The sequence below is a fragment of the Hipposideros armiger genome, unplaced genomic scaffold (genome assembly GCF_001890085.2).
Source record: "Hipposideros armiger isolate ML-2016 unplaced genomic scaffold, ASM189008v1 scaffold_486, whole genome shotgun sequence".
Classification (NCBI taxonomy): Eukaryota; Metazoa; Chordata; class Mammalia; order Chiroptera; family Hipposideridae; genus Hipposideros; species Hipposideros armiger.
This window is the reverse complement of record NW_017731836.1, coordinates 280048-295105: the sequence shown is the minus strand read 5'-3', so window position 1 is coordinate 295105 and position 15058 is coordinate 280048. Positions and strand designations below refer to the sequence as shown.

General features: G+C 42.0%; 1 protein-coding gene across 1 annotated transcript in view; it reads right to left on the bottom strand.

The window, feature by feature from the left end:
- The window catches only part of RFTN1 (raftlin, lipid raft linker 1), a 198128-nt gene that overhangs the window by 86175 nt on the left and 96895 nt on the right, over nucleotides 1-15058 (bottom strand). The window contains exon 4 of the mRNA XM_019667171.1: nucleotides 3071-3179. Coding sequence (XP_019522716.1) covers nucleotides 3071-3179 — 109 coding nt within the window. The remainder of the gene's footprint in view (nucleotides 1-3070; nucleotides 3180-15058) is intronic.

The window sequence follows — 15058 nt, the reverse complement described above, 5'->3', positions numbered from 1 at the left end:
AACATAATGAAATCACCTTACCCTCCTTCTATCCATGTTCTCTATCCAAAGGTTCTAATTTACAACATTTGGTGGAAAAATAATACTGAGGCATTGTTCTGCAGAAAAAAAAAAATTCTAATCACTTTGAGTTTAATTCTCATATGCAGAGAAGAATATAAGCTTATCCTGCATGATGTTACAATGACAAAATGAGTTAATTACCATCTCATCGGAAGACAGATCTACTTGTCATAGGAACAGGAGCCATTATTTCACACAAAATAATGACCCAGATAAAAAGTAATGACTGCAAGCTGTAGCCGCCAGTGACACGGCTTCATCTTGGCCTAAGTGAATGGCAATTAACAAGTGTCACTGCTATATAGATATGTAGGGACCAAGCTATTCACTGAAAAAAAACACAAATGGTTTTTAGTATATTTCTCCCCAGGAAGCTCCCATGGTCTTCTACCTGTGCGATGACAGAAAAATTTACACATGTGTAACATTCTGCCATCAGTTGGAATAGCTGTTGACCCTACAGAGGGGGCTTCGGCTCCCCCTGTTCTTTGCACACAGAGGAGATGTTTTCTCCCGAAATCCTGTCCAACAACAGAAGAGAGGAGCAGAGGGAAGGGGGCCCAGTCCCGTCAATGTGCCTGTCTTTTTCCGGTTGTCATGGCCACTAGCTTAGAAACTAAAGCCAGAGCCAGCACTGAGAACCAGGAATGCTTGATCCTCCCAGACCCAGCCCTCGGCCGCGACAGTGCAGGGGCAAATAGCAGAGAAGCCTCGGCACTCCTGGGTTCTCCATGGCAGGAAACTGTACTTCCATCCGGCTGACCATGACCATGAACTGTCTCTCTATAGAGATGAACAGAGGCGAGAGACTCTGGAATACACATTTGGGGGCAAACTCCGGGTCAGAAATCTCAGGGCTGCCCTAGTGTGCAAGTTGTCTTGTCTGTGTGGACCCCAATAATTTTTATTGGAAAACCAGGTGGCAGGTGCAGGATGGCATCGTGGGCTTTAAAGAAAGTACAATTTTTAAAATGTTAAAAACAGAATTCTTATACAAACACAGAACGAACAGTCAATGAGTGATCTATGGGGGGGGGAAATATGGGCTAAGAGTAAAAATTAAATACAAAACTGGCTTGTCCCTCAGGGCACACAAACCATAACTTTGAGGTTATCTCCTCTGCTGGACAGATGTCCATCTACACTTCAGACATGACAGACACACAGTATCTGAGTGCTCACTAATCAGGCTGCTGTCTCCTTAAGAACTGATGTGGGCACGAGGCAATAGGTCAGCCACACAGTGACCAGGTTTGGTTAAGACAAAAGCACCAAACCACAAGTTTCTAAAAGAGCGTATGTGATAGTTCAGCCAGAGCCTCATGCGCCCATCCTACCCACTTACCCTCAAATATCCCAAGCATTTGAGTCTTAATCATAAAACCATTTCAAAAACTATTTTTTCACCAGTACTCAGATCATGGGGTAAATTCCACCTCTAGGATGTCCCTTCTCAAGTTTATTAGAACATTTTATTTGCAGCAATCCAGAGAAGATGGCCCTATTTATACAGAAATCTACATGAGTTATACAAACACTCGTGCTCTCAGGCTTATGCATGTGTGAACAAAAATTGCTTTTCTCCCATTTCTTAAGTAATGATCTGAGCTTTACCAGAGTAGAGTCTCCATTGTCCTAGAAAAATTACCAGGGATTTTGCCCTAAGAGATCATCTGATTCCTCATCTCCAGTCTTGGCCCCCACCAAACATGCGTGGTTATTGCCCAGGGCCTTGTAAAGCTTGAACACTCAATAAATGTTGAAGGGAAGGAGGCAGGAAGGGAACGACAACAACAACAACAACAACAAAAGAATCACTAGGCGTTTGAAGGGACAATCTAATTATTTGACTCTGTTGCAAAATTTCTCCCAACAGCCTCCCACGGCTTTTTTACTTTTTTTACGGCTGAGTCCTGGCCCCTTCTCTCACACCCTTCCCTCTTCAGCTCCTCTGATCTTTTGATTCCCCCCACTCCCCAACCTCAAAGCGCCTCTGATCTTTGGATTCCCCCCACTCCCCAATCTGCCCCAGCCCTGCCCCATTACCAGATGACACCTTCTCATCCTTTTTGTCTCAGCCTGAGGCACCTTCCGGACACCCAAGACCACACCAGGTCACTTGCTCCTCAGCCCCCTGCTTCCCTCCTGGGAAGCCTCATCACACTCCCTCAGGGTTTACCTGCCTGTTGTGAGGACATGAGGGCGGAGACCATTCCCCTTTTGTTGTCTGTATCCCATCGCCTAGGACTATCTTTGGCCCAAAGTGGACCACCCACGTATTTATTAATGAATTCATTAGTTCACTACTGGATCTCAAATCATAATCACCTCTACAGGATAGGGGATTGTCGATTCTTGTGGAAGACTGGGCAAGGGAGAACACGATAAGCATTAAGCAACGAATTCAGCCCCCCAGTTGGGCTGCAGTAAATGTCATCATATGGAAACTCAAGTGGGCCCTGCGATCAGGCGGCTAACCTCATACGGCATGAAGAGGAGGTGAAAGCCAGACGCATTTCGGGGCAGAGAATGAATCCCTTGCAGTTAGGCAACTTTCCTTGGTATAATCACATGCCAGTGGCCACAGGACTCTGGTGTGTCCCACACTAACAAAGGAAGGTAATTCGTGGCAATGAAGACCCACAGGGCAAGTAGAAAGTAGGATCTGGGAGGTTCACACCACCTTAAGGATTTGAGAGGGAACGTGGCAGTGGGTCTGCAGGCCTGTCAGCTGTTAATGACACACCGGCCTTAAAAGACAGGGTCCAAGATCCCACCAGCCTGGGAGGTTAGGAAGCCACCTTGTTCCAGACTCAACTTCAGCCTGAGTAATGTGTGGGAGGGGGCTGCATCTCTGTGGGGCTGCTCAAGGGCCCAGGTCAGAGCAGGCACTGGCTCCGACCTAGCTGTGGAGTGTGGCTGACCTGCCCTAAGCCAGCCCCGTGCCTGTTCTCTCAGGGGAGTGCTCTGCCAACCTGTTCAATTATATCCTGACTGCAGGGCTCACCTTCTTAATGAACTCTGGGATGATTTTTTTGTCTGTCAGGTGAACTAAGGAGGAACAGCAATCTAATTCCAAGGTGTAGCCTTCATTGTGAAGATCAGTCTTCTGAGATCTGAAGAGAGAGGAAAACACACAAAGATTAAGATTTTTGCACAATAATAAAAAAAGTGTAGGTGTTTAATAAAACCCCAAATTACTTCCTGAACGTAAAGGCCAAAAAGGCACTGCTGAAAAATAATTTATGGTATACAACTCAAGTAATATAAAGAGATCTACATCATGGAAAGACCTCCCAGACATATCATCAAGTAAAGCACATCATTCTAGAATGATGGGTTTAGCACAATATGGCTTACACACACACACACACCCACACACCCACACACCCACACACACACACACACACTCTCTCTCTCTCTCTCTCTCTCTCTCTCTCTCTCTCTCTCTCTCTCACACACTCACTCCCGTAACATATATTCCCCATTGGTTTACATCTTCCAAGGCACAGAAAAAGAACTAGTAAGGCACACATCAAACCAATAACTACATTTACCTCTGGGGGATGAAGAAGGTCTGCATGGGTATTGGGACTGGGGATGGTAGTGGTGATCCAAACTGATTTTAGCATTATCTCTACTTTTTTTTTTAACTTTTTCTGAAGAGAATAAATTCATATAGTCATTGCTTAGAAAGTTTAAAACTAACATTTAAAAGACTTTTAAAGGATTCAGTGTCTACAGAGGAAAATCTGGCAGTTTCTATCAAAATTAAAGATGCATTATAAAAAGACTATTAGGCAATACAGCAGAAATTCTGGGAAAGGAGTGGATGTGTGAGGTAAACACCTTCAGTCCTCCGGTCAGTGCACAGGTGACCAGCGTGCCCCTGCCATCTCCCCATGCAGGTAGTGGGGCTGCGTCTCCCTTTCCCACCACAGAGACAAGCACGTGATACACTACTGTGCCCATTCAGGAGAACCAGAGGCTACTGGTCGCTGGTCAGTAGAAGGACATTCCACCACTTCAGTAATTCCTCTGAGGAGCTCCTTTGTGACACTGACTTGGGACTCAGAAACTCCTGGAAGTCACGTGGGAGCCAGAAATTGAAGGTGATTCCTTCCTTGGCCCAGGCAGGTGTAAGGCAACAGGGGCTGTAGCGAAGGGTCAACAGAACATGTTCTCCCTTCATGGGGAGCGCGACTTAAGAGACCAAGGTGTCCAGGGCCTCACACCTCATGCGCCGCCACTCCCTACTGGCTGAGGGGCTGAGCAAGGCCATTATGAGGAGGGACCCCTGCCGGACCCTGTGAGAGCAGCTGTGGCCAGAAAATTCTTAAAGTGGGCACTGCCACACTGAACTCTTAAGACACGTATATCCCACTAAAAAAAAGAAACCGTTTCTGAATGCATATTTGCTAGAACGTTTTCAATAAATTTCTAAAATATCATTCAAATCAATTTATGCTACCATATATTAGCTGGGTATGATTTACATGAAATTCAAAAGTAAAGATATTAAAAGAGGATTTGGTTTTCCACAGGTGTGCAACTGTGATCGGTCAGCAAACACCAGTAGCATATGTTGATTGTATTTTTCCTTCTAACACGTCCTTTCAGGAGTAGGGACTAAGGCACATACTTTGAAAATACAAAAAGAATACACTCATTCCAAACTGGCCCAACTGGGATAAACTAATTCCGAAAGAATAAGCTAATTCTGCACCCCAGCCTTCTTGTCTTAAAACTTCATCAGAGACTAGATTCATGCTCTCATCCCCACCCCCACCTTCTCTTCCCCCGCCCTCCAACAAAACACATGCAAAGAGGAACTAAAGCAGAAGACTTTTGAAACAGAAGATTCAGTCATGACATGCTGTCATATGTTTTGTGTGGGGTCCCCAACAACAAAGACAGGCGTGGGAGGAGGAAAGTTCTAAGATGTGAAGCCCCAGCTGCTCTGCCACAATGAAGACTGATGTCAGGCTAGATGAGGTCATTTATAAATACCCGCCGAGATTTTAGAAAAACAGTCATCATTTAAAATAAGTCAACACTGTATTTATTCAGTAAAACACCCATCAAATGGAGAGAAGAAGAGTCTGTCTTCACGCAACTCACAGACCAGATTGGTCAGGGAGTATCTGTAGAGCAGGATCTAATAACTATCACCTTTGGTGCTGAAACAAGGAGCTCTTCTATAAGAAGAAAGGCAGCTCTGGTTCATTTTGATAGATAATTAACTCAGTTACATCAGAACTGAAAGAAGTACAAAAGATCAACAAATATCAGCATTATTACAAATTTTCTAGATGAAACATGAAAAAAAACACATCTCGGCATATGGTCTCTTGGAAAAGCAAGTCCATAACATATTGGGGGAACTGATGTGCAGCTAATAAGACTCCTTTTGCCTTAGGAATTACCTCTGCAGTTTGAAATGAGGGGATTGTAACACTGAAGAACGGCTGAAGAATGAGGGGATTGTAACACTGAAGAATGGCTGAAGAAAGGCCCCTGAATCCTCTGAGGACAGATGCTGGCTGCCCACGCCTTGAAGTCAGCACTCTGTGAGGATGCTGGCCATAGCTGGGTCACACAGAAGTCACACAGAAACCCTTCACCTGCCACTAACCCTGTGAAAAACAGCATCAAATCCATACCCAGGCTGCCAGAGGGAGTGTCTGGGCCCCTCAGCATTGGGGGTGGTGGTCGTACACATGGTTGTTGTGGTGAACACACCCTGAGGTGACTCTCCCACCCCTCACCACAATGATGTCCACCGCCTTTCATGCCTTTGTAGAATCCCTCCTCTTGAGTGGGGGCAGGACCTGTGACTTGCTTCTCATCAACAGGACATGGCAAAGGGGATAGGCTGTCACTTTTGTGATTGTGTTACGCTATAAGGTTCCTTCTTAGCAGACTCCCCTTGCTGACTTTGAAGAGGTAAGCTGTCATGTCGTGAGAGGGCATGTGGCAAGGAACTGTGGGCAGTCCCTGGCCAACAGTCAGCGAGAAACAGGAATCTCAGTATTACAACTGCAAGGAAATGAATTCTGTCAACAGCCTGAGGGAGCACAGAAGGAGATCTTTCCCCACTCGAGCCTCTGATGAGACCGCAGGCCCAGCCAACACCTATAATGCAGCCTGATGCGACCTAAGGCAGAGAACCCAGATAAGTGATAGAAGCTCTGAGATAAAAAATGTATGTTGTTTTGAGCCACTACGTTTATGATAATTACAGAGCATAGAAAACTAATAATAGTTGCTGAGGAAGAAGACACAGCAGCTTCATGTTCAGAACAGGCCTCTCACTGGTAGTCAGGTCTAGGCCCAGGCTCACAAGACCCAATCAGACACCTAAGAGCAGGCGCTGACTGGCAATGAGTGTTCTATGTCCTGAGGGCAAGGAACACCCTGGCACAGAGAAGTAGGCGTCCTCTAGGAAGTGGCTCCAGGGACTATGACCTGGCCCTCTGAGGGATCACAACATGAGGGAACAGATATTCCGCAGTCAATCAAGTTCCTAAGGAAGAATCATTAAGCTGAAATGCTCAGCTGAGCACGCATTCACCACCATCCTGTGGTGACAGGGAAACACCGATTATGTTTCCTCAAAGGCTATGTCCTCGTGTCATCCTGGAGAAAAAAATATGGGAAACCACCAAACTTCTCCTGGACTAAAGCCCAGATGGCTTCCACTTCTGAAAAGGACAGAGAGATCTGGGTGTAAACCAGGATAAACTATGCATTTCTGGAGAGGTAGAATTAACTACCAGTCAAAGCCTGCCGTATCTGGAAATGCACACCAAATACTCCGAGATTAAGAGCAGGCACTCTGAGGAGAGCAGTGCTAACAATGAATTAAGCTCCCCATCTCCCTCCACCCCCCATTCCACAATGTCCTCTAGGCTACAGGTTCCATAGTTAACGAGAGGTGGGTCCTTGACCAGCTGTGTGCCTTTGGACAATTCATTTCAACTTTCTGTGCCTTGGTTTTTTTTCCATTGTTAAGTGGGAACATTATGAGTAGCTATCTCTTAACATTATTTTAAGCATAAATAAGATGAAAGCATGTAAAGGCCTTCACAAAGGGAGTGACAGGAGGACAGGGCTAACAAATATTAGCTGCGGCTAATCCATTACTGTCATCTGTAACTGCCGTCTTTATTTTACCTTCCCAGCACTCTTTCCTCACAGTTCATAATTATTCCCTCCATAAATACCGACCACACTGCTATTATGTGCCAGACACTATGCTTTGGCATATAGTTACGGAGAGAAGAGACAAAATCTCTGCCCTCATGGAACTTACAATCTAGTGGGGGCACATACACGAGTACACAACAGACTGTTTTCAATGGTGGTAAGTAAAAAAGGAAGGAAAAAACAAAAAAAAAACCACAGCAAGGTAAGAAGAATCAGGAGCGGGGAGGGGCAGCTACAGTTTTAATGAGAGCCGTCAGGGCAGCCTCACTGAGAATCAGGTGACATTTGGAATAAAGATCTATAGGAGGGAGCTGGCCATGCTGATATGCAGGACAGGAGCTTCCAGGCAGAGGAGGGAGCTACTGCAAAGGCCGGAAGCTGAGGCCTTGTGGTTGCAGCTCAGTGAAACAAAGACAGGGGAGGACGAGGAGGCAAGTCAGAGAACCACAGGGGAGCTCGATACTGCAGACCTTGCAGGCCACAACGAAAGACAGTGGCTTTTACTCAGAATGACAAGGGAAGCCCTTGAAAGGTGTTGAACAGTGAAGTTACATGATCTGATTTACTTTAAAAGGAGCCCTCTGGCTGTAGGGAGGCAGTTAACAGACTAACTCAGAGGTCCAGGCAGGAGATGATGGCGGCTCACAGTGGGTTGGTGGCAGTGTAGCAGTGGTGGGAAAGGGCTGGATTCTGGATATATTTTCAAAGTAAAACCTTCAAGACTTCCTTATGGACAGGCTGTAGGGTGTGACAGGAAGAGAACAGATGAGGATGACTCGAAGGGTTTCTGCCTCAGCAACTGGGGGAACAGAGGATGTTGCCACATCCATGGTGAGGAAGGCTGTGGGGGGCACAGGCTTCGGGGGGAAGATCAATAATTCCGTTTCAGATGTGCTGAATTTGATACGCGGAGCAGACACTCAAGTAGAGATGTTCTGGTAGACACTTTAATATGTAGTCGAATCTGTACTTCAGGAGATGGGGCTGGAGATGTAAATTTGGGAGCCATCAGCTTCCAGATGGTATTTAAAGCATGAGACTAGATGAGATCTCAATTAATGTAGAGAGAGACTAGTCAAGAACTGAGCTTTGGGACCATGAAAAGTTGGGGAGAAATGAGGGAAAAAGAGCCAAAGGGGGCAATCTGGGGGGAAGGAAGAAAACCAAGAGGTCATTCTGTTCTGGAAGTCAAATTGAGGGAGCATGTCAAAGTAACTCTCCATCACTTCAGTTAACAAATTTATAACCTTCTCTAATTTATTTATCCTTTTGCAATCCCAATAGGGAAACTGGATTTAATTCAACCTATGAAAACAGGTATGAAGAAGCCTGTTTACATTTCATATATTATACTGTTAAATGGGCCAAGTGTCACATTAATCTGTAGATCTGGGTTCAGAATATAGTTTGGCTGCTTGAAAAAAGAAAAAAATCATCTTCATGCTGCTGGGTCATTTCTCAGAAACAGCCTGGGGAGAAAATTAAAAATTAGAGCTCTGACCCCTCTCACACCTTGTGGCCCTCACTTGTACATAGCATTGGAGAGTTGAGAAGGGTTTACTTCCAATCATTCCAAAGGGATTTTCTGGAAGGAAGAGGGAATAAAAGTATATTTTTGAGCAGAGGTGTGATGTTCTGAAATCCAAGAATGAGTAAGACAAAATGAATTCAAGTGCTTAGAGTGCAGCGATGTAGTGTTAACAAGGCACAAAAACATAGTGGTCCTGACTGCTTAGGACACTGGAGAAGCAGCCGAGACATCACAGCCCAGCTAAGTTTTAAAAAGCCATCATAATATGACAGTTAATGCTGTGCGGTAGCCTGTTTTGCATCCCAGAATTGAAAGAGAACATTAATAGAAAAGCTGATGAAATGCAAATAAAATCCAATATTTGGTTAATAGTAATGGTCCAATGTCAATTTCTGAGTTTTGACAAATGTACCATGGCAATGTAAAATACTAATGATGGGGGAAACTCAGTGAAGGGTATATGGAAATTCTCTGTAATTTCTTTGTAATTTTTCTGTTAAATCTAAAATTATCCCCAAGTGAAATTTATTTTTAAAAAAAGAAAAAAGGAAGCCATCATATACTTTGGGGGATTTCTGTGTTTGTTTTGATTCTGTAGTGTTTATTCTCCAAGTCAGTGTTTTTAGTTCTAAACTACACCTACACTCCCCTTCCTGACTATACTTCTCATATGAGACCCCTCAAATCACATGAGGGCAATGACTGAAATAACTGGGTCTGGGGAAGAAAAGAATAATCTCCTTTGATTGTGCCCCAAATTTAGGCACTGAGACAATCTAGCAAGCAAAACTTGGGCTCTGTGAATTAGATGGTTTCCCACAAGGCAGGCATTCTCAGCCCCCACTGTATTCAATCTTAGGATCACGTGGGAAGCTCTCACAAATTGTGATTTAATTGGTATAAGGTATGGCCTAGGCAAAAGGAATTTGGAAACTCCCAGGTGATTCTAACATCCAATCAGGGTGGAGAACCACGGCCTAGGCAGGGTATGCTCTACTTTGATTTTCCTTGGGAGATAACTGAACCAGTCATAGAAAAGAGAAAACATAGAAAGAATGACTTGCAGATACCAGTATGCAGACTCTTCTACCCTCAGAAGAAGATAAACCTCCAAGAAAAAGAACCAGAGATAAAGGAAATATAAGATAGAGACTTTTATAAGATAGAGACTTTTATCTATGCCTCTTTCAGTAAGAAAAACTCAACGTACTTCCAACTTATTTTCATTTTTTGATTGTGGTAAAATATACATAGTGTTTACTGTTTTAGCCATTTCTCAGTGTGTAATTCAGTGTCATTAAGTAGATTCACAATGTTGTGCAAGCATCACCACTATCCATTTCCAGAACTTCGTCATCATCCCAACAGTCCTTGTTTCTGTGACACCTTATAAATAGGGCTTGGGCCAAAAATGAATGTGAACAAGTAGAAAATTTAAATTTGTCAAACACACACACAAAAGCAGATGTAGACAATGAACAGCTGTGCACAAAGCTTTCCTAAGCATAGGGTATGAGAGCAAACAGCCCCTGTGCAAAAGTACCTCAGATGTCACACAACTGTCCACAGATGTCAGAGTTGTTTAAGACCATAATAAAGATCACCTATTCTGTGTCACACTGACCTGATTACTTATACACATCAACTGTAATAAAAACTGTGCACAAACTCAGAGCCATAGCCGGAGATCTTCACTCATTACAACCATCACGTCTGCCAAGAGTTGTGTGGTCACTCTCCAGGCAGCCAGTAAGAAGGTCAACTTGAAGGTCCACAAACAATGAGTGAAAGAGGACATTGTTTTCTCCACCAACTATTTTTACTTTTATTTATTAATTTTTATTTTTCATTTTTTTCAGTTATAGTTGACATTCAATATTATTTTATATTTAGTTTCAGGTGTACAGCATAGTGGTTAGACATTTATATAATTTATGCAGTGATCCCCCTGATTAGTCTAGTACCCACCTGGCACTATACGTACTTATTATAACATTATTGACTATGCTGTACTTTACACCCCCAGGACTATTTTGTAACCACTTATTTGTATTTCTTAATCTCTTTACCTTTTCCACCCAGCTCTCCAACCCCCCTTCCCCTCTGGCAACCATCAGTTGTCCTCTGTATCTATGAGTCTGTTTCTATTTTGTTTGTTCGTTTATTTTGTTAGGAGAATTTTTTTTTTTTTACCAAAACACATAATCTAGATACTTTGTTCTCATTAAAAGATATAGGAATGGTCTTCATGTGCACCAAGAAATATGTATGCTGCCTCCTATTTTTCATCAAACCCAGAGTCCTGTCCAGTGCCAGGTCACATCCGCATTTCTGAGAGCAGTGTGGCTTCAGAAAAACTTGTCTCCACCATGAGAAAAGTCAGAGTGTAGGAGTGACAATAAATGGCAAGTGCCATTTAACAAAGGTAGTGTAGTGGGGAGATAATGGGAGGGCTGGAACCATGGTGCACTGGGCAGTTTATATCTCAGATGTTACTAAGGATTCCAGGCCAGGGTTGCCACATCTTCTAGTTGTTTAAAAAAGAAATCAACTTTTGTGTTTCGATGTCAGCCCCAACTATCAAACTTTGGCTCCAAAGAATGTTTAATTTATGTAGGCCACCGTGTTTGGGATTGCATTTGACCTCTGAGCCACCAATCTCTGGCCTCTGGGTTACACACACAAAGCTACAATGTGAGTCACAGAAGGCTGGGTGCCAGGGAAAAGATAAAAGTGAATAGATTATCTAATTGCATCATAATCAGAAAAACTAACCCATAAACCCAACCCAGACAGTTCATTCCTGGTAATGACTCAGTAGATTCTTTTTCTCGGTGCTCCTGCCATCCAGCCAGACCATGGCCAGTACATTTATTTACAAGGCCTCTGTCTGCAGTCACAGTGGCTAGGACATAACCATTTACTAAGCTAAGAACATGCTTGCAATGCTTGTGATGCTTTAATATTTAAAATTATCACAGGCAAAAGGATTAATCCTCAAATTATTCTGACAAAATGCCAAGTTGTAAATTCAATACCTATTTTGGTCTCATGGCAGATCTGAAATTAGGCTACTAAAAAACAAATGCCTGTTGAAAAACTATTATATAAACTATGCTTTTAAATAATAAGCACATGAATAAAAACATCATAACACTATTTTAAAATAATAAGCATGTAACAGATCTCACTGCAACTCATAAATCCCTTAGATGGCTTCAAAGACCATGAGTTTAAACATCTTCTGTTTCCCAGGACACTAAGCATAGTTTGAACTTGAGTTATGAAAAGAAAGGAGAGAGAATGTGCAGTTCATCAATAAGGCTATTTTTGTTTCATTTAGGAATAATCAGAAAGAAATAGTAACAAACACACACTTAGATTACTAGGCGGTTCTCCAACTAGAAAAAAAATATTACTAAATTACAGAAACAAATTCTCTATCTCTGGGAAAACGGGAAGAAATTTTAAGATATTTTCCCCAAAGCAACACCAGGCTCAAGTAGAATGATCAGAACGGCTATTTTTTTTTTCTTAACGAGTAATAGGGAGGGAAATTAGCTACACATCCAAAAAAGATTTGTCAATAAAAGAAAAAAAAAGCCTTTTTCTAGTTTCATTAGCCTATTTAAAACTAATGACCATAAAAACATCTATTTATTCATTCATCTATTCATCACCTCCTTGACCACTGACCACATACATGCAAGGCACTGAGTTAGATCCTGCCCTTAAGAAACTTGTAGTCTAGGAAAGATAAACTATTACCATATATATATATATATATATATATATATATATATATATATGCACAAAAGTGCTGAGAGTGCAGCTATTTCCATTGTCAGGTATCAGGGACATTTTTAAAAAGTAAGGAGCACATAAGCTGAGTCTTTGAAGCTGCACAGAAATTAGTGGTGGATAAAATGGATACAATAGATATAATTGACAAAAGGACATTCCAGGCCCCAAGAAAAGGAATCAGTGAGGACTTAGATGCAAAAAACCATGAGTTATATGATGTAAATAAAAATAGGTCAGTTTGGTGGAAGACAGGTGAAGGTGATGGTTGCTTTATAGTTTAGCTGCATCAGGAAAGACGAGCCCTAATGAATGTATGGACGGATTCGCTGTTAAGATGAATCTGAGATTGAGGCTCTGCAGTAGCTAGAGTAGAGAAGTAAGAAATGAGACTGGAAAGTAAGGATGGGTGCATGTCGCTATAGGATGGGTCTCGGCTTCATTTTGAGGTACAGGAGAGTCACGGACTGTCTTAGATAAAAGAAGATACTAAAGTACAGATTTTAGGAAGATTAAGCAAGCAGCACTGTGTATGATATAGGAAGAGGGGAAGATTTTAGGGGAACAGAAATGAGAGCCGAGCTAAGATATTTGTAGAGGGAGTGAACGGATGGGAGAGAGATTTTAGGTATTTCTTGTCTCTTCAATTGGTGGTGGTTGGAGTTGGGGAGAGGGGAAGGGGAATAAATTGCTGCTTATTGGGATTATCATTTTGTGAGGTATATAAATGTCTAATCACTATGTTGATGCTCTCAGAACAATGGGGAAATATTTCAGGTAATTTTTTTGACGTTCTCTTTGCAAAATGAACCAAATCAAGAAAGGGGAAGGAAAAGGAAAGAAAAATGAGGTTGCTGGAGTCAAAAGTTTCCCCTGAGAGTGAAGCTTAAGAAATGCTTGAGGAAAAAATAGCTAAGTAAACAAATCCTAGAGAATTTTTAAATAAAGCACTTAACTACAGAGTCCATCTGGGGCATTCTGAAGTAGAAAGTAGGAAGAAGCAAAATAATTAACCCATTGAGTGGTCACTGCCCTTTCTTCCAATTTTCCCTTTGTCATTTGCTAACAGAGACATTCATCATTTCTGTTGATAATGGTTTGGTATCACTGGGAACATTCTGGAAATGATGGGAGGGGAGACGTGCAAATGATTCCCTAACTACATGCTGTCTTAGGGAGCTGTGCACTGCCAAGTGGGTGCAAGTCACCATGGACATCTAACTACCTAACTCTTATTTTGTTCTAGAGAATTCTTGCCACATCCTGTCTCTCTGCTTACAGTTAGGGCTGGCTCTCTGGTATTACAGATAAACCTTCAGAGACTGCACAACAACCGGAGGTCACCATTAACCGTAAAAGGCAAGAGGAAAACAAATAGACAAGCTTTACCCAGTGGTCCCTGTATCATGTACCTGTGAAAGAATTTCAATCCCCAGCAACCTGAACTACAAAAAGGAGAACAACCACAAAGTACAGGATTTGGGGCAGGGTCTTGCTTTCTCTGGAATCCTGTAAGGCTCCTCATTTATCTTGAGAGAAATGGAAAGGTCTGATACTAGTATTAGTGCATAAATAATATTTTATGACAAACATAACACTGCATAAGAGCCGGTCTGCCTGATATTTTCTGGTTCAGGAAAGTCACATTATCTGCAAACAAAAATAACAGTAAGAGTTCCACACATGAAAGCTTTTCATAAGAGTCTCTCATGGGCCAGGTCCAGCTGAGTCACAGGAAGTCTCTTCTTTAGCTACATTTAATGCACATGCTCCAATTAAAGTTTGCTTATCCTTTCCTTCTTTTCTAGATCTTCCTACCTACACCCTCTGAGTCAGATGATGGAAATATGCTGTATCTGCACTGCTCAATAAGTAACCATTACCCACATGTTGCTACCAAGCACCTAAAATGTGGCTATGCAACTGAGGAACTGATTTACATTTTATTTAATTTTAATTTAAATTGCTAATGTAGATAGTGGCTAACTAATAGAAAAGCACAGCTTAACTCTACTTTCAAACTTTATATTAATGGTATTCTCCTCAATCTGCAATTGCTTTACAGAAAATTTTTAAACCATTTGTATATTTCATGGGGGTTAATTTAGTTAAAAACTACAGAAAATAATCCACAAATCCACTTCACTAAATTCTTGATTGAAAGTGTTCCTCTGAATGGTATTGTAAAAACTACGTGTAGTGTCAGATGGGTACTAGATTTATCAGGAGGATCACTTCATAAATTATATAAATGTCTAACCACTATGTTGTATACCTGAAACTAATATAAAATAATATCTAATGTCAATAATAATTTAAAAAATAGTCACGGGATATAAAGTACAGCATAGGGAATATAGTCAACAATATTGTAATAACTATGTACAGTGTCAGATGGGTAATAGACTTATTGGGGTTATCACTTTGTGAGATAAATACATGTCTAATCACTAT